This window comes from Mytilus galloprovincialis, chromosome 9, assembly GCF_965363235.1.
Source record: "Mytilus galloprovincialis chromosome 9, xbMytGall1.hap1.1, whole genome shotgun sequence".
Classification (NCBI taxonomy): Eukaryota; Metazoa; Mollusca; class Bivalvia; order Mytilida; family Mytilidae; genus Mytilus; species Mytilus galloprovincialis.
In genome coordinates, this window is record NC_134846.1 from 54,876,450 (window position 1) to 54,902,131 (window position 25,682).

Genomic DNA, 25,682 nt, shown 5'->3' on the forward strand with positions numbered 1-25,682 from the left:
TCTTCTGTCCGACTGTAATCCAGATGTATTGCATTCTGTGACTTTCATAGCAAACAAGACAATAAATCTAGAATTAATATCAATATTGCATTTTAGCACACAAAAAAAAGGTTTACATGTGTTGTGGTATACATGTCCATCAGATAAACATTATAGTTAAGAACCAAGAGGATGGGTACTGGTATACATGTCCATCAGATAAACATTATAGTTAAGAACCAAGAGGATAGGTACTGGTATACATGTCCATTAGATAAACATTATAGTTAAGAACCAAGAGGATAGGTACTGGTATACATGTCCATCAGATAAACATTATAGTTAAGAACCAAGAGGATGGGTAGTGCATATTTGGATTCCAGCTGGCTTAATGATAATAAAAATATTTTACTATTTTTAATGAATTAATTCAAAACATCACAGATAAATCCTTCATCTCACCATTTTATTGTCAATGCATTTGTCATTTTTTCTACTTCATGATATTGAGTATGCAGTAGTTTTCTACTTTTCTCTGACCCAGCTTCACCTAACCATTCATTATAAACATCAACCACAGTTTTTAAGCTATCAGGCAAGCTATTGCCTATTGAATTATATGTTGCTGTTACACGGTCAACAAGTTCTTTTGGTGTTTCCTCACCCTCGGGTCTGATTTGTCCACCACCATTATTGCAACCCGAGGGACAAGCCATAATTTCCACAAAGTGGTATGTGCACTTTCCTCGTTTTATCTTTTGAACAATGTTCTGAATATTTCTAAACCCATAAGCTAATGCCATTTTGATGACTGGCTGCCCTGGTACTTCTAGAGTCACTTCTTGAAAATCTTGGTTCCTGGAATATATTTAAAGGTAATCAATTAAAATGCTGCCTAATAATTATACATATATGTGTCATAACTAGTATTTAAAGAATATTAAAAGCAATCTTAACTTTTCTGTTTAACTGCTTAAAAGTAGTACATGTACTTTTAATTTTTCTTAAAATCTCTAAATTGTTAATTTTGACAATTATGCTTTGTTTTGCAACCTTGAATCAATAAGCATATTGTTATTTTGAATTTCATCATTTAAAAACATACTATAATACTGATAAAATGGAAAATGGAAATGGGGAATGTGTCAAAGAGACAACAACCCGACCATAGAACAGACAACAGCTGAAGGTCACCAATAGGTCTACAATGCAGCGAGGAAAATCCTGCACCGGGAGGCGTCCTTCAGCTGGCCCCTAGACAAATATATATACTAGTTTAGTGATAATGGACGTCATCCTAAACTCCAAATCATACACAAGAAACTAAAATTAAAAATCATTCAAGACTAACAAAGGCCAGAGGCTCCTGACTTGGGACAGGTACAAAAATGCGGCTGGGTTAAACATGTTTTTTGATATCTCAACCCTCCCCTATACCTCTAGCCAATGTAGAAAAGTAAACACATGACAATAGGCACAGTAAATTCAGTTCAAGAGAAGTCCAAGTCCGATGTCAGAAGAGGAAGAAAATAAACAAAATGACAATAATACATAAATAACATTGAACTAACTACTAGCAGTTACTGACATGCCAGTTCCAGACCTCAAATAAAATGATTGAAAGATTATGTCTTCATCATATGAATATCAGGCACAATCCCTCCCGTTAGGGGTTTAGTATTATACTATCATAAAATATATGAGAAGAACATAACCTGTGTCATGCCAACAACTGGTTTTTAAATAAATGTGTGTAATTCCTATGCAAAGACCCTATAAGTGAATCAATATTAAAGCCAAAATATGTGATCTGAAATGACCTTTCCCTTTGAGAGATGTTAAAGTATAAAAGTCCATATGGTAGGATTATTCTTGATTTAATTTATAAAAGCAATGAAGGAGATCAAGATTTGAAAAGCTTAAAACTTGAGCTATAACAACAAAAGTATCACCTTAAAACTTTATAGTTTATCTGTGCGACATCCTGTCCAAATAGATTATGTGCAGTATACTTGAGTATATGTTCTAGATAACCCCCTGATCCTCCTCCAGCATGGTTCAATAACTGACCTTCATGTAACTGGGTAAATCTGAAATATTGTAAACATTTGTAATAACTTGCAGGTAATGAAATACAATGCACATTTTCAGGTTTCATTAAAAGTGAAAATAAATAATTGTTTAGCATTCCTTTATTCATGGTAGATCTTTTGTATAGACACTTGCCTGCTATGAAAGACCATATGAGACCAACAGATTGATGATTTAGATGTAGTAAATCTAAAATTCAAACTTTAAAATTTCTGTGAAAAATTAGGGAATATAACCTGTTTCGCACCCTTTTTCATTTAATTTGCAGAATTTAAGGTTGAAACTACTTTAATTCAGGTTTATTATTGTGATTTTTTAAGAATGGACAAAAGTGAAAGATTTTAATTATTTTGAATTCAGGACAATCTAGCTAATTCTTTTTATCATGTTAATTGCTATACATTAATCACCAAGTCGCATTATTTGCAATAATAAAAACCTCACAATTATTTCTGAATTTAAAGTTACGGTAAGTCTTTCAACATAACTTCAAGAGTATCATGTGCCATAAGAAAAGCTAGAAAAAATACTCACATATTATCAATTTCAGCTGGTTCAACATCATTTAGAGATATTCCTTCCTGCTGCAACATTGTATCAACTTCAACTAAAAAGCAGCAACAATATATATTTTAATACTATGTATATGTAAAAGTCATTACATCTTTCTTAAAAAACATAACTAGAGTACATGATTGAAGTTATATCCTTGTGCTACTAAGAATGCATTGTGATGTCACAATTTCCATTGAAAAATCATGCACGATAGAAATTCAGGTGAAGTACGAAAACATATGATTAAACCATCATGTAGTTTCTTTTAAAAAAATTCTGGTGAAGTTTTACACATCTTTCTGTTCAGTTTAGCTTTTTATATACGTTTTTAGTACTTCATCTGAATTTCCATTATGATTCTTCTTGTCTCAAATTTATATGTACGCGCACAAATGTATAACTCTCAACCAGAGAAAAAATGACACAGAGGTTAACAATAATATGTCACCGCCTGCAATGCCTACATTAAAGTTTTACTAGTCATACCCATTGGTTGAGTCTATAAAGGTGATATTTAAAGAATATTATACTTATGCATAAAATGGGTAAGGTAAATACTACTAAGTAGCGAACATTACCTGAGGTTATGACACAATCTACATCTCTTGTACTATAAATATCATTGTAGAAATCTGATCTTGATGCCTCTAGTTTCTTATCAAAGCATGGCATGACTGTCACATGATAGATCAGGTTGGCTGGTACCCCTCTACTTGTTGCCATGTAATCCTTGACTAGAGAACCCATTATCTGCTGTGGAGATTTAGTTGTACTAATGTAGGGTAGGATGTAATGTCCGTGTGTTTTCTCTGCATAACAAATCCAACCTGAAGTTTTCACAAAAATATTTATAATTTCATATACATTGTACATGAAAATGTACTACATGTATTAAAATTTACCTGTTGTTTAAAGAACATGCCATTCTTCCCATCCTTATGGAATAATCTGATTATTAACAATGGACAGCAGTATTCGTCTGTTAGTACTGTAGTTGGTATTATTGATGAGACATTCTAAATGGAATGTTATATTAAATTTTCAATATATCTTTTAATGATATGAAAGTATAATATACTATTTTTTCATGATCACTTAATGTGTATACCTGTGAGCCAAATGATACCACTGGTGAATCTTACTATTAACCAATGATAATATAAATTGTGTCTTTAATATTTTGAAATTTAACTTAGATGATATTAACCTGGACAAGCTGATGACAACATTGGTAAAGCTGTTTTGTTTGTTTCTGATTCCTTATATCTTTGTACAAATTCTCTGCAACTCTCTAACAAACTGAAGTTCCTAGAAAATGTGGTATCAAAAACATAGTGTACACCTGAAAATATAAATTAACAAAACATTGAAAATTAACATATTTGCATGCATATACAATGTCGTACACAAAACCATATTTTTTTCTTTGTAGAACAAGTTGATATTTTCTGTGTACATGTGCTGGAATAAACAGACTACTCTGAATGTGTGTTTTCAATTTTATTAGCAGATAATCATTACATTGCCTAAATATTGTTCAACTCAGTGTACAGTTGCAAAACCGACCTGTTGTAAAGAGAATTGTTTTATTTCAAATGACCCCTAAATAAAATTTGGACACTTGTATTATATTTATTTTAGCAAAACCCATTAAGACTTGCATCATATTATAGGGTACTAAATTCAAATTTGTTTTGGGAACTTTAATCATATTATTATATTCCTAAAATTTCATTACCAAATACTGTTTTGGAGCTGTCCTTTGTTAAATATGCTTGTCTAAATTCATTTTTTCTTGTGAAGAAAAAGATTTATAATTTATAGATAATTACCTAGTTTCTTGAAGAATCCTGTCAGTTTGGCAGCAGTTTCTTGTACAGATAGTTTATACTTGGCAGCTAATGAGGCTCTACACTGGGGAGCTATTGACACAACTACTAACTTCTGCTGCTCAGCTTGTCCAGTCTAAAATAAAGATGTCATACAAATATCACATAATCATCAAGTGTAAAAGCAAAAACTAGTGATGTTTTTGGATAGAAATAAACCTCTGCACAAATGAAAAATTCGTAAGGGTTCCACGGAACCCGGTGTCTCGCCTACTTTTTCTGTTAATCGCAGACTCAACAAAAATGAGGAAAAACATCAATAAAAATTTCCCTCACAATACTATCTTTTGATTGAAAGAAGCTTCCAAGTTTGGTAAAAAAATCCAGGATAGTTTATGAATCTAATAAATGTTTTATAAACTTTAACTGCAGACTGTATGTAATGTTAACTGGAAGAAAAACTAAGTCCATTTATAAGTAAAATACGGAAAAAGTGAATTTTTTTTTACAAAATTTACTTCTGAATAATATCTTATGATCAGAAATAAGCTTTTGTCTAAGTTTGGTAGAAATCCAGGATAGTTTAAGAACATTATAAAATTTTAAAAACTTAAACCACAAAGTCCATTTATAAGTAAAATACGGAAAAGTGGAAATTTATTTTTACAAAATTTTCTTCTTGATACTATCTTATGATCATAAACAAGCTTCTGTCCAAGTTTGGTACAAATCAAGGATAGTTTATGAAAGTTATTAAAATTTTAAAAACTTTAACCACAGAGTGAATGTAATGTTTCCTCGCAGAAAAAACTAAGTCCATTTATAAGTAAAATACAGAAAAGTGGAAATTTATTTTCACAACATTTTCTTCTTGATACTATCTTATGATCATAAACAAGCTTCTGTCCTAGTTTGGTACATATCAAGGATAGTTTATGAAAGTTATTAAAATTTTAAAAACTTTAACCACAGAGTGAATGTAATGTTTCCTCGCAGAAAAACTAAGTCCATTTATAAGTAAAATACGGAAAAAATGGAATTTTATTTTTACAAAATTTACTTCTGGATACTTTCTTATGATCATAAACAAGCTTCTGTCCAAGTTTGGTAGAAATTCAGTATAGTTTAAGAAAGTTATTAAAATTTCAAAAACTTTAACCACAGAGTGAATATTTGTTGACGCCGCCGACGACGCCGACGACGACGGAATGTAGGATCGCTTAGTCTCGCTTTTTCGACTAAAGTCGAAGGCTCGACAAAAATCAGTCCCATAGCTACATGTAGATCACACTGTACACTTTATCATAAAATTTGGTTTCAGTACACAGTGGCGGATTTTTTGTTTGTTTCATAAAAACATATGATTTTTTTTTAGCAGCAATTCTTATAAAAAAAGAATTACAACTATCTGCCATCTTAAGGTAAAAAACAATTTGTCTTTGAAAGAATGGAGTTTCTTTAATATGCAAATGATGTAAAAATGGCATTTTTACTGCTAAATATATCAAATCTTTCTTGAAATATTGCATGCAATGTGTCTTGCTAATAATTTTTTAGCCTCTTTTTTTTTTACACTTCTTCAATACCAAAAATATACAAATGTTTTAAAGGGAGATAATCTTAAAAATAATAATACATTTGAAATGCAATATATCATCATAATACCTACCGTGGTATATATTAAAGGGATAATTCCTGATTTTTCACTTTTCATCTTATTATGTTCATAATACTATAAAAAACATATTCACCAAGTTTTATTTCGATATGAAAAGTAATAAAGAAGAAAATTGGGAATTATTAATTTTATTTTTTCAAACCTCCTGACTTATGTGACGTAGTTTAAGTCTTTGAGCATGCCGGGAGTGAAATTAATCTCATTTAAGTCTTGTTCGTTAACCATCTAATAACGCTATTTAAAGCGCATCGACGACCTTTGGTGTAGCTATTAACCAACGAAAAGTAAGTGATAGCCATGCAACTTTTAAAATTAGATTGTAGGATTTATGTGTGGATTTTTTTATACGAATTCTAGTAATTAAAGTAAATAATACAATAGAACATTTTTACGATTTTTTTCTTCAAAAACTATTCTGATTACTTTTGTAACGATAAAATACTGAATTATTCTAATTGAATAAATTTATAAATAAAAATAGCCTTCTAAACACGAGTGTATGAACTTAAAATTGTATTTTTTTAAATAAGAATCGGCAACCTTTAATATTTCAAACAGATTGCAATTATATAATTTAGTCCATCCAAAGCGATCTTTATTTACCTATTTAGGAATTAATGTTCTCATCAAAATATTTTAAATCTTGCAACGCATGAATACTTCAGCTATTTGAAAAAAAGATGTTTTAAAAAATTGAGAGGAAATTTAAGGATCCTCTTGGAATGGAATCGAAAAATTACGAATAGATATTCTTTTCAAGTGTGAAAAACGTCAACCAAATTTATTCATAATCGGGAGCGTCCTTATTAAAATAGTCTTCTTCTCACAACGTATAATACTTTAGCTATTTGACCAACGATGTTTAAAAAAAAAGACAACGAATTTAATGTCATCTTAAAGTCTGTTCAACTGGCAAAAATACCCCTAAAGCGGACAAGCAGTTTATTCTTTAAATTGCTGTCATTGAATATCAAGAAAGAAAATAAATCCCGAAATTAATTTGAAACTTTAATACTCAATAGTTTTCCTAGAAAATATTCACATCCCTTGGGGTTTGTTAGTGTACGTCCAGTTGCATATATTTTACATGAAATTCAATGTCGGAACAATTGTGATGAAGTCGAATTTCTTCCTTTATTTGAGAATTATCTAATTGATATATAAATTTGTGATTTTACTATGTTCATAACTTCGATGAACCGAAGCAAGTTATATATCGACCTGTATTTAAATTATTATTTTATTATTATTATTTACAATATTTATATAGTGCATTATCTAATTAAAATTACTCTAAGCGCTTAACATAAAACAATCAATGCAGTTAAAAAAAAAAAAAAAAAGTGTTAAACATTAAAACAATCAATGCAATAAGAATAAAATAAAATTTTGAAACACATAATATAAAAAAAAAAAAAACCAAACCAAAAGGAACAGAAAAGTTAAAAAATAAATAATCATAATTAAAAGGCATATTATACTACAACGAAAAGAACAAAGTTAAAAAGCTACTGTCAGTATAAAAAGTTACATGTAATCACTGAAAGCGAGTCTAAAATAATGGTTTTCAAATTTTTCTTAAAAAGTTCCATAGAGTGTTCATGTCTTAGATGGCTAGGAAGATTGTTCCAGAGACTCGCAGTAGCTTTGTCGAAACGTCTTTCTCCATAGATTTTGGTGCGTACACGAGGTTGTATAAGCTGCATGGCATTTTCCGATCTTAGAGATCTTGATGGTTGATAGGCACTAATGAGTTCCTCAAGATAGACGGGCGCTAGACCATGCAGGATTTTGAAAGTATACAAAAGAAGTTTATATTGTATTCGGTACTGCACCGGAATCCAATGAAGAGACACAAGAACTGGTGTTATATGATCATGTTTCTTGGTACGTGTAACGAGCCTGGCTGCCGTATTTTGTACTCGCTGTAACTTATTGACTAAGCTGGTATTTACTCCATAAAGCAGAGCGTTTCCGTAGTCTAGACGTGACGTGACGAGCGAGCAGACTAAAGTTTTACAGGCATCCTCAGTGATATAAATCAAATTGGTCCACTTCTTCTTCTTCTTCTTCTTCTTCTTCTTCTTCTTTTGGTATACAATAGTCTATCGAATTCGATGATTACATACTGTTGGCATAGGTGGACTAGTCTATTTACAAAACTGTAACCCCTATTTACACAAAATGTATGTTTCATCTTATGTTCAATGTATACATGTATATATTTTAAATTGCGATATAGCTCCGTAACTTCACGGCTATACATACGTAGAAACGAATCGACGACAAGTGCGTACATTTTTTTTAAATCAATATTTCTGGTATGTTCCAATCTGTCCTTTACTATTGACAACGAGTATATATTACATTTTCCCAAATTAAACCTTGGAAAAAAATGTAAATAGATTTATATTTCATCAAATCTTTTTTTTTTTTGTTGTATTATTTATATTTTTATAAATAATATTCTTTACACCAGTAATGTTATTTATTAACATATCACTTTTGGACACGCAATACAGAGATGTATATTACACACCTGATAGTTCAAAATGGACAGTTATAAGTTATCGGCCGTGTACACTAATCAATACCTACAGAAGTGAAACAATGCATGAACTTGCAAGCCCGACTGGAAATCGCTTGAATACCTGGACGTGTCACCTCACACCCCTCACAATACCTTTGGGAGTAATACCTTTAGCATGCTGGTGATCAGATGAGGGAAGATACGAATTTATTTGAATAAAATTTATTACTTTAAAGAATTATAAACGAATTAGATTTTCGAAAACAATTTTCACAGAACACTTATTTATGATTTGAAGTTTGACTTTTTAACTAATTCCAATATTAACAGTTTAAAAATAACAGACTATGGTTATTTAAAAAAAAATAAGAACATTTTCCGTATCAAGTTAGTTAGTCAGATAAAACAACCGTACGATTGACAAGATATCGACACGCAATTACGACTACATCGGTTACTGTAGTTTTGGTCCTTTGTGGTTTAAGGACATATCGTGATTTTTAATCAGACAAGATGACAAAATGGCGGAACGCAGAGAATTGATACTCTAAATTTAAAATCGATGGTGATCTCTTATCTAGCGGAATAAAACTTTAATATCTATAAATTTGAGCATTCCTATACAGAATGGACATAATATCAATTTTTGATTTTTTTGCGAAGTTTCCCTTTAATTCAAATATTGCAATGTGTATTTAATCATTTTAAGCACATTACACTTTTATTATTTTTTCAAAATACAAGTATTTCAAAAGACGATAACATAACTTTTGATTCTCATATGAAAGACTGGAGTTATACATGTATCCCATTGTTTGTGTTATACAGTGCAGTCAGGATCCTACTTCGTCAAAATTATCTCCCCATTACGCCAGTTCATTTTCACAATCGTAGAAATGGAAGCCATTGTAGCGATGACGCGCTACCAATTTTGCGCTTGGAAACCGATAAATTTATCCACATTGCACCAATACGATCCTTATATGTCAGTTATATTTAAAAAGACAAATGTATCAACTAGCTAATGAGCATCAGTTAATGATCTTGTCTGCATTGATTCAACTTAAAACTATTGTCTGATCGGTTGTCAGGTGGAATTTTCGAAAAAATCATAATAATTTAAAAAAATTCTAATTAAATATTTCGTGGAAGGGCAGACTAGATTTTTTTAGTGGTTGAAGACTATAAACCCTAGTTATCACACACAAAAAAATAGAATTTTTCGAAGATATGCATTTTCATCATCCAACTTGTAAGACTGTCGTCAAGTACTTTCAGTAGAAAAATAGCTATTCGAACACACCTTCTCTGTTTTTGTGACTCATTAGATAGGTATTTCACTTGACCCATATATTTCATCTTTTAGTACTGTTATTTTTTTGTGTTATAAAGTCAAACTGTAGCTTTAATATATAAAAATGATAGAATCTGAAGCGAGACGATGTATGAAATATTCTTACTTTGTACGATATCAAGACAAAATACTCAACTCAAACACGCCCTAACATAAATAGGTGCACTCGATTTTCTCTTTCATTACAATTGGTACCTATTTTTTGGAATTTTTTCTTCAGACACATAATGGAAGGGCAGACACGAAAATTACTGAACTAATAGATTGACATGTTTTCCGTCCGTGGTAATTTTTTCAAAAAAAATCGGAGGTTATGCATTTTCGTCATCCAACTTGAAAGAAACCCATGTCGTCGACTTGATATCTAATTGTTCTGCTTAACTATGTACTAGATAAATTGAAAACTTATGCAAATGGTGTTTTTGAAATAAAACACCTCGTTATTGAGAAGAAAATTGCAGTTTTGTTTGTTTCTATTAACTTTTAAAAAATTTGTCACTATAGTAAACAATACAGTAGACATTTATCGCCTTCTCTAATAAAGAGCTTCGATTCTTTTGTTCTATTTCAACCTGGTTTCCGACTGAGTGTTTTAACAGTTTAAACAATCATTCCATAAACTATCACACATTCTAATATGACGTGCTTCTTTCACTTTGTAAACAACACCGTGATAAAATTCTCGATATATCTATACTTAGCGCAGACTCCAAGATGTACACAAATGGCTGTTTAAATATGCCTCCCACGTAAATCCACATGTATCGTAACCTATGTGTAAACGGTTGTGGATTTCGCTGTGTTAACAATTACAATTGAATAAAACCCTACAGAACATTTATTCTGATTCTGACGCATAACAAAAAGAATTTACACATTAGAGAACGGAAAAATGGACAAAAACAAAATAAATTAAAATTCCGCGAAATTCCAGCATCTGTATTCAATTTCAAAATACCAATCATACAGATCATTTACCTTCTAAAATATTCATCTTTATACTAAAACAAGCCAGATTAGCAGTATTAACTTCTTTAAATATTAGCTTCAGGCAAAATAATATGTTTACCTCCTGCAATCTCAAATTTTCTTTGAGTACTTTATAAAGTTCCTCTTGACTTTGTTGAGTTATAAGTACACTCTCTGCTGATGTTATACACCCACTACAAGCCAAACAGTCATTCAATGTGATCTTTGCCTTCTCTAGTCTGGTCTCTTGTCCTTCATCATTAACAGACAGATAAGAACCATCATCTTCAATTCTTATTTTACCAACTTTACCAGGTTTTCTGTCAATTTTAACTGGTTTGATACATTCCTTGAATAAATGAGGTAAAAACATAAATTCAAATTAAAAATAAATGAACGCAACTGTTTAATTGATATACATGTTACAGTAATTTGCAATTGATTTTTTTTCATCACATCACATATTTATCAATTATGGACTTTTGACAAGGTCAGTACATTATATATCATGTATATGTACCTGTTCAGATTATATTGACCTAGAACGAAGTCTTATAGAAAATATTAGAGCATAAATATAAACATGATAAAGCTAGAATTGCAAAAATCCTGTACTTATTTAACTTGATATAGGAAGATGTGGTATGAGTGCCAATGAGACAACTCTCCATCCAACTAACAATTTATAAAAGTAAACCATTATAGGTCAATGTACGACCTTCAACAGGGAGCCTTGGCTCACACCAAACAACAAGCTACAAAGGGCCCCAAAATTACTAGTGTAAAACCATTTAAACAGGAAAACCAAGTCTGAGTCTAATCTATATAAAAAACTTAATTACATCTATGCTAACTTTAATAGGGATGCAATTCACAACACTTATGAAAAGGGTTAACTGCTGTTGAAGAAAGGTCTGCAAATTCACTCCACTAATGAACGATCATAAATCATCAATGACTTTTGACCAGCAAGACCTAAATATAAATGACCTTTATAAATTTATATTATCATGATTTTACCCTTTTTCAAAAAATAAGGCGAGTGGGCAGGTATTATGTTGTGCAACATTTATATGGGGACAAAGCCCCCTTTTACAGTAGAAAAATAAAAAAAAATAAAAATTGGGAAAATTTCCCAAATTTTTCATTCTACTAATGAACTCAAAATCGTTAACTTTTTTTTCAGACTTTTTTTTAATCCCCGCATCTGCACAGAAATCTACTTCCTTTTCCAGTCTTGTTTGCATGAGACTTTGAATAAAATATATATTTATCAGTCTAGTAAAATATATAGAAAGGAACTCAATACTAATTCATTTTAAAAAATTGTTTGTTATGAAAAAACGTTACATGATGACAGCGTTTCTTTGTTAACATGGAATATGACGTCATAACTTAAATAACGTCACAACTAAAATCGCTAATAACAGAAACCAAAATTGGAAACGTCACGGTATTTCTGTTTCTCTTTTTTTAACATGTTTGAATTAAAAAAATAATGCATGTATACTTCACAGGTAATGCCTGCCTCATATCCCCGAGGAACCAGTAATGACGCACCTAACGTTGTGTTTGTCTCTATATTTAATCTTCCATTTAAAAGAATTAGAAAAACGGAACAGAATGAAAGATTGATCACTTGTTAAAATATTTCAATCATTAAACAGTTTATTTTTGAAACAGTAATAGCAATAAAAATCAGGTTTGCTAACATTACAAACGGACTGTCAACCTTATGATGGGCACCAGTAATGACGCACTGTAAACAAACCAGTAAAAACCACTTGCACGTATCTGATGTTCGAAAAAATGCTTCAATCCGGATAATTTAAAGTTAACACTATTCAAAAAATTCAATTTTATTAACAAATTTTGACATTTACAGTCACTTTTATGATCATGTTGATAGCAACACAATTGTTTACATTAATTTAATTGTAAGTTGTATTTTATTTCAAATTTTATATTAAATTGTTCAAAATTTATCAAAGTGACATATATATTCCAAATACTTGAAAATATGAAGTAATTGCATTCATAAAACAACATTGACAATAATACATTTATCAATGTATACTTCATACAATGAATGAAACAAAATAATTAACCATAATATAGATATATTAAGGGGTGGGGGTTAACCATAGCAGAGCGATTTGGTAGAAAAGTGGGGCGAGTTGGTGAACAAGAATGGGGCGCTTTTGCAGTGGGGCGAGATGTCTTGTTTCACCAAAAGTCATTCGTACTAAATTTTGACCCCTCAAAGAAATATAGAATTAAAAAGTCTTTAGCATCAAGGAAAATAACATGTCTACATAACAAACGAACTGTTTATACTACAAAATTATTATGTTTAACCTGTGAAGGTGTGATAAAATCGTTCAAATCTGTTAGCTGTAGGGCTCCACTGAAGTTGGAAGCCATGTTTTTAGTTAAATTAGATGACCAATAAGAGTCGTCGAGACAATCCAGACCGCTAATCAAAATATTTCTAATAAGTGCGTTTGGCAGTATTTATTTACTTCCGGTTAAACTTTATTTTGCAAGGCAGCTTGAGACAACATTTTAAAAGATGATTTCTTGAATAATAGATGTTGTCATCTTTTATTTTTGGTTTAAAATGAACGGATCAAACACAAATAATGATCCAATTATACTGGCAACTGCAGGATATGATCACACGGTCAGATTTTGGCAGGCTTACAGTGGAATTTGTCTGAGAACTGTGCAACATCCAGACTCTGTATCCATCTACAAAATCTGTTATAATTTATTCACCAGTTACCCCATCTGATCAAGTATTTAGAAGACCTCTGAAGATTTCCAATGGTCATATAACCAAATATAAACATAAATATGGACACTTGCACAAGTTATAACAACCTAACAGGTTGGGAACAAACCCTCTATATATGGTGATTATACCTGTATAGAGGGATAATCCTTCTATAGAGGGGTAAAATTATCACTCTATAGAGGGGTATTTTTGTTGAGACTGGATTTAAATCAAAATAGGGCAGAATGGCATTCTCTACTTAATATGAGGCAGGCATAACCTGTGAATGGGGACGAAGTCTGTATTTATTATTTTCTTACCTCAAACATGTTAATAAAGGAAACTGAAATACCGTAACGTTCCCGATTTCGGTTCTGTGGTTAGGGATTTAGCTGTGACGTTGTTTAAATTATGACGTCATATTCAATGTAAACAAAAGAAACGCTTCCATCAGGTAACGTTTTTTTCAAATCAAACAATTATTAAAAATGAAATTGTATTGAGTTCCAATCTTATATTTTACTAGACTGATACATATAATTTTCTTTTCAAAGTCTCATGCAAACAAGACAGATTTCTGCGCAAATGCGGGGAAAACCGGAACAGGAACTAGATCTGAAAAAAAAAGTTAACGATTTTGAGTTCATTAGTAGAATGAAAAATTCGGGAAATTTTCCCGATTTTTTTTTTTTTTTTATTGATTTTTCTACCGTAATTGGGGACTTCGTCCCCATATTATGGCAGTAACCTGGAACAGTTGATGCACCAATTGATGTACTTAATTTAATATGCACATGCCCAGTTTGATGCTTATCTGACTAAATATAAAATCTATTGTTCACCATGATTGAAAGCTGTGATAATCAGGTAAATTCTACTCACTTATGCCTCACTGAACAGAATTTCTATTGTTAGATTTAACATGAAATTTAAAGGTCAACTATTCCTTTTGTTCTTGATCAGGTGTTCAGATAGGTTTACAATAGATTGCAAGTTTTGTCACTTTAGCAGAAAACTGGTTATCCCAATTTTTAGTAAAGTGCATATGTTGATGTATATAATGCTAGAGATTATAGCCAATATAACTAGAAAATGCCATTCTGACCTAATTTGCTTTAAATCAAGTGCAAACAAAAATACCCCTCTATAGAGGGGTAATTTTATCCCTCTAAAGAAGGATTATATCCCTCTATAGAGGTATAATCACCATACAGGGGGTTTGTTCCCAACCTGCCTAATGCAGAGTAATTGTATGAATAGTAAAAATGATAATACATGTAGTGCCATTTTTTACTGCAGCAGATTCTTAATTTGAAAATTTATGTCTAATGTGATGTTCATGGCACATGATCAGATGAAATACATCATCTTCAAAATGATAGCATGAACTGTTTACATTAAAATATTGATGATAACAAAAATATTAACATTATGAAAACTAAATTTTGAGGATAATTGTTTATGCAATAACATCTTATTCTGTTGTTTACAAATAATTTTCATTCATTGTCATGAGGATTCAGTGGAGGGTTAGAAGATAATTTGAAAACAGAAAACAGACCATAATTAGGTTGGCCTACATGTATGTATAAAGAAAAAGTCTTTGATTTTAAATTAGAATTTAGATAGATTTGGAATTTAGAATTTGACAACCTGATAATGTCATCAAATTGAACATCTATTTAATGAACCAACATCCATTAGAGACTAGATGTTGAATCAGAGTCTAAACAAATAGACTATATAGGTAGTCAAAATGGTCAATTACCTCTGCGCTATGTTCCAGTTGTGTTATAGAGGTCACACCTCAACCTTCCCTTTTCCTGTTAATAAGGGTGGCAAGATATATTAAATAGAATAGAATATTTTTATTTCCTAAATTACAGGGCCCATAAAGGGCATAAAATCAGTATACATAAAATCAGGTACAATTGATTGACATAATAGGTAACAACAACAATAATAGTCACAGAGTACATGAACAACATTCATGACATTCAAATTGTGCATTAACTTGCAGATTTTCTATGTCACAATGCATATGTAATACTTCACAGTAGAAGTCGCTTATTCAATAAAATTATTTCCACAGCTTGCCTGAACAATCTGTCAAAACCATGTACAATTATGATTTTTTTATGTTACATTTTTTGTATTCTTGTAAACAAAGATTTACACCATACAATGTCAAAGTTAAGTAAAATGTTTTTTTATGTGATTTTAGCTGAAAAAAAACATCCTCTAGTTTTCGAAGCGATAGATAAATTATCATATATCATGTGCCATATATATTCAGCACAATTCTGAGCTGCCTGTGTTTTTCCTTAATTTGTTTTCTAGCAAGTAAATGCATTGGAAATCACTCCAGACAAGCAATTGATTGCTGCAGCTGGTGAGTTTGTAAAATTTATACAAAGCATACTCATTTACAAGACTTAAAAACCAGTTGTAAGCAAGTTTCAAATAGTAAAATTCCCTCATCCAGAAAACAAGGGTATATTTATATAATTATGATGTTTGGTATGGTTAAAAATTATTTATGTGGTATGTCATGATCTCAAACTCATTGAATGGAGTATAGCAATATCCTAACCTGCTTTACTTGTGCATATAAAAAAAACATAGCATTACTGCTATTGTTCTAGATATTTATTAGATTTATTAATTTTACAATTCTTTAATGAGTTAAAACAAAAAAACATGTACTCCATATATCCTTATATATTTTTTAAATATTTACATGTACAAAGTATGAGGATCATTATTACTTTATACTTTATACAGAATAGAGATAAGTTGAAAAAAATAGATATAGAAGAAGGAGAAGAAGAAGAAGATGCTTTATTTCCATAAAATGGGCTCACAAGGAGCATAATATAATATCATTGTAATATTATTGTTTTACAAATATAATAAACAATACAGTATACATAGTCACAAACACAAATAAGAAACAACAGTTTTCACATATTAGTATATACATGTATATATAAAACCTTTGTCTCAGGCACACCTCTAGAAAGTAACAAAAAAGAATACTGTGAGTAGGCTAAATATATCTAGCTTATCTGCAAGAGGCACCAAGGGACGGTGCTATATGGCATGGTGGGTGCATATTAAAATGTGTATCAGGACATTAATGATATGGTAAGATATGGTAAGAAGTTGCACATAACTGGTATGTCATCCTCGTGCCTGGTGCAGAGAAGTCAGTACTTTAAAGTGACACAACTGCAAGAGGCACCAAGGGACAATTCTAATATAATAATGCTGATATATATTTATAGGTTACCAGCACATTCGAATGTATGATTTGAACTCAAATAACCCAAACCCTGTGATTAATTATGATGGAATATCAAAGAATGTAACTGGACTAGGTTTCCATGAAGATGGCAAGTGGATGTACACAGGAGGGGAAGACAATGCTGTAAGAATCTGGGATTTAAGGTACTTACTTTAAAAATACTATGCTCTATAACATTTTTGATAAATTCTTTATTTAAAGATGTTAAACACAGTTGAAACACATTTATTTTCAAATTCCCTTAGGCAAATTACAATACAATCCAAAACAGGTATTTACACACAGCTTTATGTTATCTGAATGATGAGGTTGTAAAAGTCAGCAGTATGAAATTTAGCATTTTCAATAAACATTTGTCAATATGATTGTTGCAATATAGCAAGGCTGATGTGTTTTGTGTCTGAATTGTGTTATCAGTTATTACACATAAAGCAAGTTCAATACAGTTCCACACAGATATATATTATCATTAAATTGGTGCACTGATAATCAATACAAGATTTGTGACTTTTTTGTAGGTCAAGAAATTTACAGTGCCAAAGAATATTCCAAGTAAATGCTCCAGCTAACTGTGTGTGCTTACATCCTAATCAGGTTTGTGTTTATAAAGGAAAAAGTACCACTAAGATAGTGACAATTTCACTTAATTCTATCAAATCTCAAATTCTAAAATAAAGCTATTTATATTTAGTTTGCCTCCAAGAAGGACTTTTAGGGAGGGGTCATTGTTTATTGGGTATGTTTGTTTGTTTGTTTGTATATTAGATTTATTTCTTAAGATATATGCTGTTCTGGGGATTTATTAAGGTAAGGACAATACATGAACAAAAGAAAAATGAAAACATGTAAAATGTATGTTTTAGGGAGAACTATTTATTGGAGACCAGAGTGGGTCTATACATGTGTGGGACCTGAAAACAGATAATAATGAACAGTTGGTTAGTACAACTTATTTATTTTAGAATGGGATAGTTTGTATAATCTGTACCGAATCTGTGGCACAGGTTTATAAATTTTCCCATTGTCAGTAACATACATGTATTTTTATTATGCTGCATAAAGATGTAGCCCTGTAAATTTATTTGGATATAATGACAGCATTGAGTTCTTATAAGAATGCTTGTCAGAAGGACAAATTTTGAGATTTGTTAGGAAAAAATAACATTTATTTGATTGACACTCATTATTCTTTTAAAAAAAATACCTAGAAATAAATGAGCATTGCCAGCTCCATTTTTGATAGAAAAATAGCTGTTTAATTGTTGAAATCAATTAATGGTATACCCGTACATTAAATAAGCACTGCCAAATGGATAGTTTGGGGTTAAATGTGCACAGTAATAAACAATTTTAAAGGTGAAATCCTTTTGTTTTTGGAAAAGAAAGGATATGGGAGGGATGTTCATTACATAAAAATATACATGCAAAAACTAATACATGAGAGGTACAGTGCTTTTATTGCTGTTTAAATTGCCTCAAATTTACTTCTTTACTATTGCTAAAAACAACAAATTAAAAACCTTATACTGAAAAGTGAAGTCAAATATTATTGCTTTTATATGCTGTTTATTTCATGTATTTTAAAAAGAAAATGATTTGGGAAAACATTCTGTTCCATTTACAGATACCAGAACAAGATGCCTCAATACAGTCTATCAGTATAGATCCCATGGGAACCATGATGGCTGCTGTAAATAACAAGGTATTTTGAATATACACAGTACTTACTGTTGATGTGTTTTAGTTCATATGCATATATACCTGTGTGCATGTGAAAGATGCCATTAGTTACTACCAACTGACCAAATATGATGGTTTTATAAAAGCTATCTGGAAAAACTTGTGGTCTCTGTTCTCTGGTCAAAACTTGTACCGTATTGTATGAATATTTTAAAATAAATGTAAAATTCCAAAAGACTTCCAAGTATAATTGTATTTAGAATTGTACTGTATCACAATGAATAATTATCACTTCAGACCTACTTTATAATAAGAACTCACATTTATATATCTGATACATACACCTGTATTCTGATTTCCCTGAAAACACAATACTTAAGTTCATATTACCCAATACTTGTTTTGAGAAGCATATTTGCAATCAGCGACTGCTCCAATTTTTAAAAAGGCAATATTTACACCTTATCAAAATTAAAACCCCTTAATTGAATCTATTCTAATTTGATCATGTTGATCAAAAATTGTTTCTTGTAATATAGGTTTCTTACATTTACATGAGTAATGAACATTTGTAGAAGAAAAAAAATACACCAAAATTGCTTTCTATAAAAGATGGAATAATATGGATAATGACGTTTATGCCTTTAAATGTATGCAATTTGAGCAGCATCTGATCTGTTGACCTTATCACCTTAATATTTTATATTATTAGTATTTTATCAGTTGTTAACAATTTTAAAACTTCTCTTTTTCCAGGGTAACTGTTATATTTGGAATTTGACTGGAGGCAAAGGAACGGAGCCCACTAAATTACACCCTAAATCAAAGTTTGAAGCTCACAGTAGATATGTTCTAAAGTGTTTATTTAGTCCAGATTCTACGTAAGTGATTGGTTATATCAAGTTACTCTTTCAACATTAGTCTATTTTGTTGTCAATAAAAGGAGATAAGGAGAATATATAAATGAGATAGCAACCCAACAAAGGAAGGTATTTAAAAATCACAAAATTACCATCAACACCAAGTAAATGAAACAAAAAAACTTGAAACCACAAAAATTAATGTATCTTATAATAAGCACTGCAAGGTTCCAGACATGGAACACATTTTATGTCGTTTATTTTTTTACAACAATGTCACATGTCTCTAAATGACACAAAAACATCATGAGATATGACAAAAGGCAAATCACTGATGATGGTTCTGACCTAGGACTGGCACATAATATGCATATGTTTTGTAGTAGCTTTATTATAAATATTCATTTGTTTTAATAAGTTTAAACAGATACTGCTGATATTTGTAAAAGATGATTTCTATTTTTATCAATTTTTGTAAGACTGCAAAAAAATTTTGCGTCGTATAATGGTATCATGTCGTCGTCTGCGTCGTCGTCGTCTGAAGACACATTAGTTTCCAGACAATAATTTTAGATTTAGTTAATGGATCTCTTTAAATTTTTACCAGAAGGTTAAATACCACTAAAGGAAGGTTTGGATTGATTTTGGGGGTTATGGTCTAAATAGTATAGGAATTAGGGGCCAAAAAGGGGGCCCAAAATAGGCAATTTTGTAGTTTTCAAACAATAACTTGTGTTTTTAAGTGTATGAATCTCTTTGAAATTATACCACAAGTTTCCATACCATGAAGGGATGGTGAGTAATGACTTTGGGGGTTATGGCTCAAAATTTTTTTGAATTAGGGGCTAAAAAAGACGAAATTAGGGGGGGGAATGGGTAAACTAGGTTATCAGGACAATAACTTTAGATTTAGTGAATGGATCTCTATAAATTTTTACCAGCAGGTTCAATACCACTAACGGAACGTTGGGATTGATTTTGGGGGTTATGGTCCCAATAGTTTAGGAATTAGGGGCTAAAAAGGGGGCCCAAAATAAGCATTTTTGTAGTTTTCAAACAATAACTTGTGTTTAAGTGGATGAATCGCTCTGAAATTATACCACAAGTTTCCATACCATGAAGGGATGGTTAGTAATGACTTTGGGGGTTATGGCTCAAAATGTTTTGGAATTAGGGGCAAAAAAAGGGGGGAAACTAGTTTTTTTCTGGTCAAAGGACAGTTAAGACAATTTGAAAGCAGTGTAAGGGAGGTAAATCAAAAACAGTTAACATACAATGTTTGGTATGTTCGGATTTACCTTCCTTACACTTCCTGTAAATAATGTATAAAGAAATGTCAGGTTTTGGACTTATTGCCAAAAAAGGGGGTGGTAGAAGTTTTCAAATTTTTCCCCAAATTTCTCAAATTCCTAATTTTTGTAAAGTTTGAAGAAGAAATCTTTAATTGCACAATATTGCATAATAAATTTGTAAGATCGTGACATTTGTTTTGTGTCAGAAACTCATATTATGTCAAGAATTTGATCACAATCCAAATTCAGAGCTGTATCAAGCTTGAATGTTGTGTCCAGGATTTGACCTATGCGGTTGTATAAAGCTGTACCCTGCGGAGCACCTGGTTTCATTATTCCAAAATTAAAAATTTAAGTACCTGTATATATAAGTAAATGAAATGTGCTCTTCATTTGTAATAATAAGTAATTATTTTACATAGGTTATTAGCCACCACATCAGCTGATCAAACAGCCAAAATATGGCGGACAGCAGATCTGACATTAATGACAGAATTAAAAGAAACTGCACAGAGATGGGTCTGGGACTGTGCATTCAGTGGAGATTCACAGTATATCATCACAGGTAAATTAAACTAATTCATATGATTCTAATTATGTTTAATTAAAGAACGCTTTAAATGTATAATTAAAAGACAAGAATATGGAAGGGCTTTGAATAGGTCTAAAATTTCATTCAATTTTATTTTTGAAATAGAAAACAACAAACTGTTATTTAAATATTGAGCAACTAACCATCATAAAATAACAAAAACTAATTCATATATTTTAAGTGTTTATGTGTACAGTTCTAGACTATCATAAGAGTTGTGATTTGGATTCTTGTGCTACATGATGACCGCTTAATATTCCTTAGATTAAAATTATGTTTTTTTAAAATATATTATCTATATATTTTTCAGCATCATCAGATAACATGGCCAGATTATGGAGTGTAGATACTGGAGAAGTTAAGAAAGAATATAGTGGACATCAAAAAGCTGTTGTTTGTTTAGCATTTAGAGATGAAATAGTGCAATAAAATTTTATATATAATATTTAATCTCAATTGTGAATTTACTGGTGAATAGATCTTTTTCATTACATGGTGTAACATTATTAAAAGTAGTAATCACAATTGATAAGATTTTACTGATACCTTTCAAGTCTTTTACAATGGAATCAGTTAAAACAGTGTATGTAGATGGCCAAAAAGCTGATTAGTTATATCAGTTCCCATTAACATACAATTAAAATTTAGTTGTACAGGGTACTCATTCCTGTGTTAAAATATTTATGGAAAATTTTATATGTAGGCGGCACTTCTGTCAATAGAGACAACACAATTTCCCATATGAGCTCCTTTTATAAAATTGCCACTTTTACAATGACGTTTTGTGAATCAAAAGTTAAAATATATAGGGCTGTGCAACAAATTTTCAACATTTATATGCCTCAAACTTCGAAGAGTTTAAACTTATACTTAGATTCTGCGCTACACCTCACTTTACTTTGGGTCTTTTTTCAGAATTTAATTTTCCCTATTCATGTGTATTTATCCTAGTAACATTCCAAAGTAATGTCCGTACGAAAGCATAACAAAATATATATGAATTCTATATATCTCCCCAAAAGATGCATATTTGTGATACCGTTGTATTAACAAGAGGGGTGAAAGATACCAGAGGGACAGTCAAACTAATAGATGCATGTATGAAAATAAACTGACCATGCCATTGCTAAAAAATTAAAAAAGATAAACAGACAAATAATAGTACAGAAGACACAACATAGAAAACTAAAGACTTAGCAACACAAACTCCACCAAAAACTGGGGTGATCTCAGGTTCTGCCGAAGGGAAAGCAGATCCTGCTCCACATGTGGCACCAGTCCTGTTGCTTATGTTATCACAAATCCAATAAATAGTCTTATTGCAACCTGTAGGTGAGATAAAGGAATGGATTACAAAAACTTGTCTTGTGACAATTTGCCATAATAAATTCCCCATAGCGAAAATATGGACTTTGCTATATGCAGGTACGAAACTCATGCAGTTATAACTTTAATGATTACAAATGTATATGATTTTTTCAAAGATTTTTTTTCCACTGCAATTTGGCATCTATTTTTTATACGACCGCAAAATTTGAAAAATTTTTCGTCGTATATTGCTATCACGTTGGCGTCGTCGTCTGCGTTGTCGTCGTCGTCGTCGTCGTCCGAATACTTTTAGTTTTCGCACTCTAACTTTAGTAAAAGTGAATAGAAATCTATGAAATTTTAACACAAGTTTATGACCACAAAAGGAAGGTTGGGATTGATTTTGGGAGTTTTGGTTCCAACATTTTAGGAATTAGGGGCCAAAAAGGGCCCAAATAAGCATTTTCTTGGTTTTCGCACTATAACTTTAGTTGAAGTTAATAGAAATCAATGAAATTTTGACACAAGGTTTATGACCACAAAAGAAAGGTTGGGATTGATTTTGGGAGTTTTGGTTCCAACAGTTTAGGAATTAGGGGCCAAAAAAGGGCCCAAATAAGCATTATTTTTGGTTTTTGCACAATAACTTTAGTTTAAGTAAATAGAAATCAATGAAATTTAAACACAATGTTTATGACCACAAAAGGAAGGTTGGTATTGATTTTGGGAGTTTTGGTCCCAACAGTTTAGGAATAAAGGGCCCAAAGGGTCCAAAATTAAACTTTGTTTGATTTCATCAAAAATTGAATAATTGGGGTTCTTTGATATGCCGAATCTAACTGTGTATGTAGATTCTTAATTTTTGGTCCCGTTTTCAAATTGGTCTACATTAAGGTCCAAAGGGTCCAAAATTAAACTTAGTTTGATTTTAACAAAACTTGAATTCTTGGGGTTCTTTGATATGCTGAATCTAAAAATGTACTTAGATTTTTTATTATTGGCCCAGTTTTCAAGTTGGTCCAAATCGGGGTCCAAAATTAAACTTTGTTTGATTTCATCAAAAATTGAATAATTGGGGTTCTTTGATATGCCAAATCTAACTGTGTATGTAGATTCTTAATTTTTGGTCCCGTTTTAAATTGGTCTACATTAAAGTCCAAAGGGTCCAAAATTAAACTAATTTTGATTTTAACAAAAATTGAATTCTTGGGCCTCTTTGATATGCTGAATCTAAACATGTACTTAGATTTTTGATTATGGGCCCAGTTTTCAAGTTGGTCCAAATCAGGATCCAAAATTATTATATTAAGTATTGTGCAATAGCAAGAAATTTTCAATTGCACAGTATTCAGCAATAGCAAGAAATCTTCAATTGCACAGTATTGTGCAATAGCAAGAAATCTTCAATTGCACAGTATTGTGCAATAGCAAATATTTTCAATTACACAGTATTGCACAATAGCAAGAAATATCTAATTGCACAATATTGTGCAATAGCAAGAAATTCCATATGGATTTCAGTTGGAGGTATCTTTCTTTGTCCAGAATAGTAGTTGAATCAACTTAAATCATTGTTTTATACAATATACAATGTATATTCACTTTTACTACCAACTGATAGATTAAAACAATCTTAATACCATTCAGTAATAACAAGCACTTTTTTTACATTTTAATATTTTATGATGTATTTAAATGAGTAGTTATTGTTGCAAACTTCATTAGAAATTTGAATTGAGAGCAGTTTTGAAATAAGGGAAAGGGGGATGTGAAAAAAAATTGGGGGGTCAATTTTTTTCATTTCAGATTTCATAAATAAAAAGAAAATTTCTTCAAACATTTTTTTGAGAGGATTAATATTCAACAGCATAGTGAATTGTTCAAAGGCAAACATATTTTTTTAAGTTCATTAGACCACATTCATTCTGTGTCAGAAACCTATGCTGTGTCAACTATTTAATCACAATCCAAATTTAGAGCTGAATCCAGCTTGAATGTTGTGTCCATACTTGCCCCAACCGTTCAGGGTTCAACCTCTGTGGTCGTATAAAGCTGCGCCCTGCGGAGCATCTGGTTTTTTTTTAGTAGAATGAAATTTTCTATAGTTTTAGCATTGAGTTTATAACTTATTCTTTTGGTTTATTGTGATTACACTGTAACTGTAAAAGTATGCTTATATCTCCTTTTGCATTATGATGTTATGTTAAAGTCAAAAGAAACAAGTGACTGGTGAAAAATAATGTTTATCCAATTCTTGAACCAATGCATGTATATATCATAAACTTAGTCTTCTGTGCACGATTTTATCATTTTTAACGCAAACATATCGTATAATTGTTAATTTTTTCTCTCTGTCTGTTATGATTTAACAAATATGGCGGCTCATTAAATGCTGTGTTTTGAAGCTGAAGGTTACAGATTGTCACCTTATAGTAAAAAATTCGTAAGGGTTCCACGGAACCCAGTGTCTCGCCTACTTTTGCTGTTAATCGCAGACTCAACAAAAATGAGGAAAAACATCAATAAAAATTTCCCTCGATACTGTCTTTTGATTGAAAGAAGCTTCCAAGTTTGGTAAAAAAATCCAGGATAGTTTATGAATCTAATAAATGTTTTATAAACTTTAACTGCAGACTGTATGTAATGTTAACTGGAAGAAAAACTAAGTCCATTTATAAGTAAAATACGGAAAAAGTGAATTTTTTTTTTACAAAATTTACTTCTGAATAATATCTTATGATCAGAAACAAGCTTTTGTCTAAGTTTGGTAGAAATCAAGGATAGTTTAAGAACATTATAAAAATTTTAAAAACTTAAACCACAGAGTGAATGTTTTGTTTCTGGCAAAAAAACTAAGTCCATTTATAAGTAAAATACGGAAA

General features: G+C 31.0%; 2 protein-coding genes across 2 annotated transcripts; one reads left to right on the forward strand and one right to left on the reverse strand.

Moving 5' to 3' along the window:
- Positions 1–383: 383 nt before the first annotated feature.
- On the reverse strand, positions 384–13,473 carry LOC143045323 (cytosolic Fe-S cluster assembly factor narfl-like). Its single transcript, XM_076217760.1, has 8 exons — positions 13,344–13,473; positions 11,086–11,334; positions 4,458–4,590; positions 3,833–3,967; positions 3,204–3,452; positions 2,605–2,677; positions 1,932–2,069; positions 384–837 (listed from the first exon to the last, which is right to left on the reverse strand). The coding sequence occupies exons 1-8, from the start codon at positions 13,407–13,409 to the stop codon at positions 438–440; spliced, it is 1,443 nt and encodes a 480-aa protein (XP_076073875.1). The 5' UTR covers positions 13,410–13,473; the 3' UTR covers positions 384–437.
- A 26-nt stretch (positions 13,474–13,499) lies between these two features.
- Positions 13,500–21,942, forward strand: LOC143045324 (target of rapamycin complex subunit lst8-like). Its single transcript, XM_076217761.1, has 9 exons — positions 13,500–13,728; positions 16,102–16,153; positions 17,049–17,211; positions 17,587–17,662; positions 17,932–18,006; positions 18,693–18,770; positions 19,505–19,629; positions 21,323–21,465; positions 21,803–21,942. The coding sequence occupies exons 1-9, from the start codon at positions 13,606–13,608 to the stop codon at positions 21,919–21,921; spliced, it is 954 nt and encodes a 317-aa protein (XP_076073876.1). The 5' UTR covers positions 13,500–13,605; the 3' UTR covers positions 21,922–21,942.
- Positions 21,943–25,682: the final 3,740 nt, after the last annotated feature.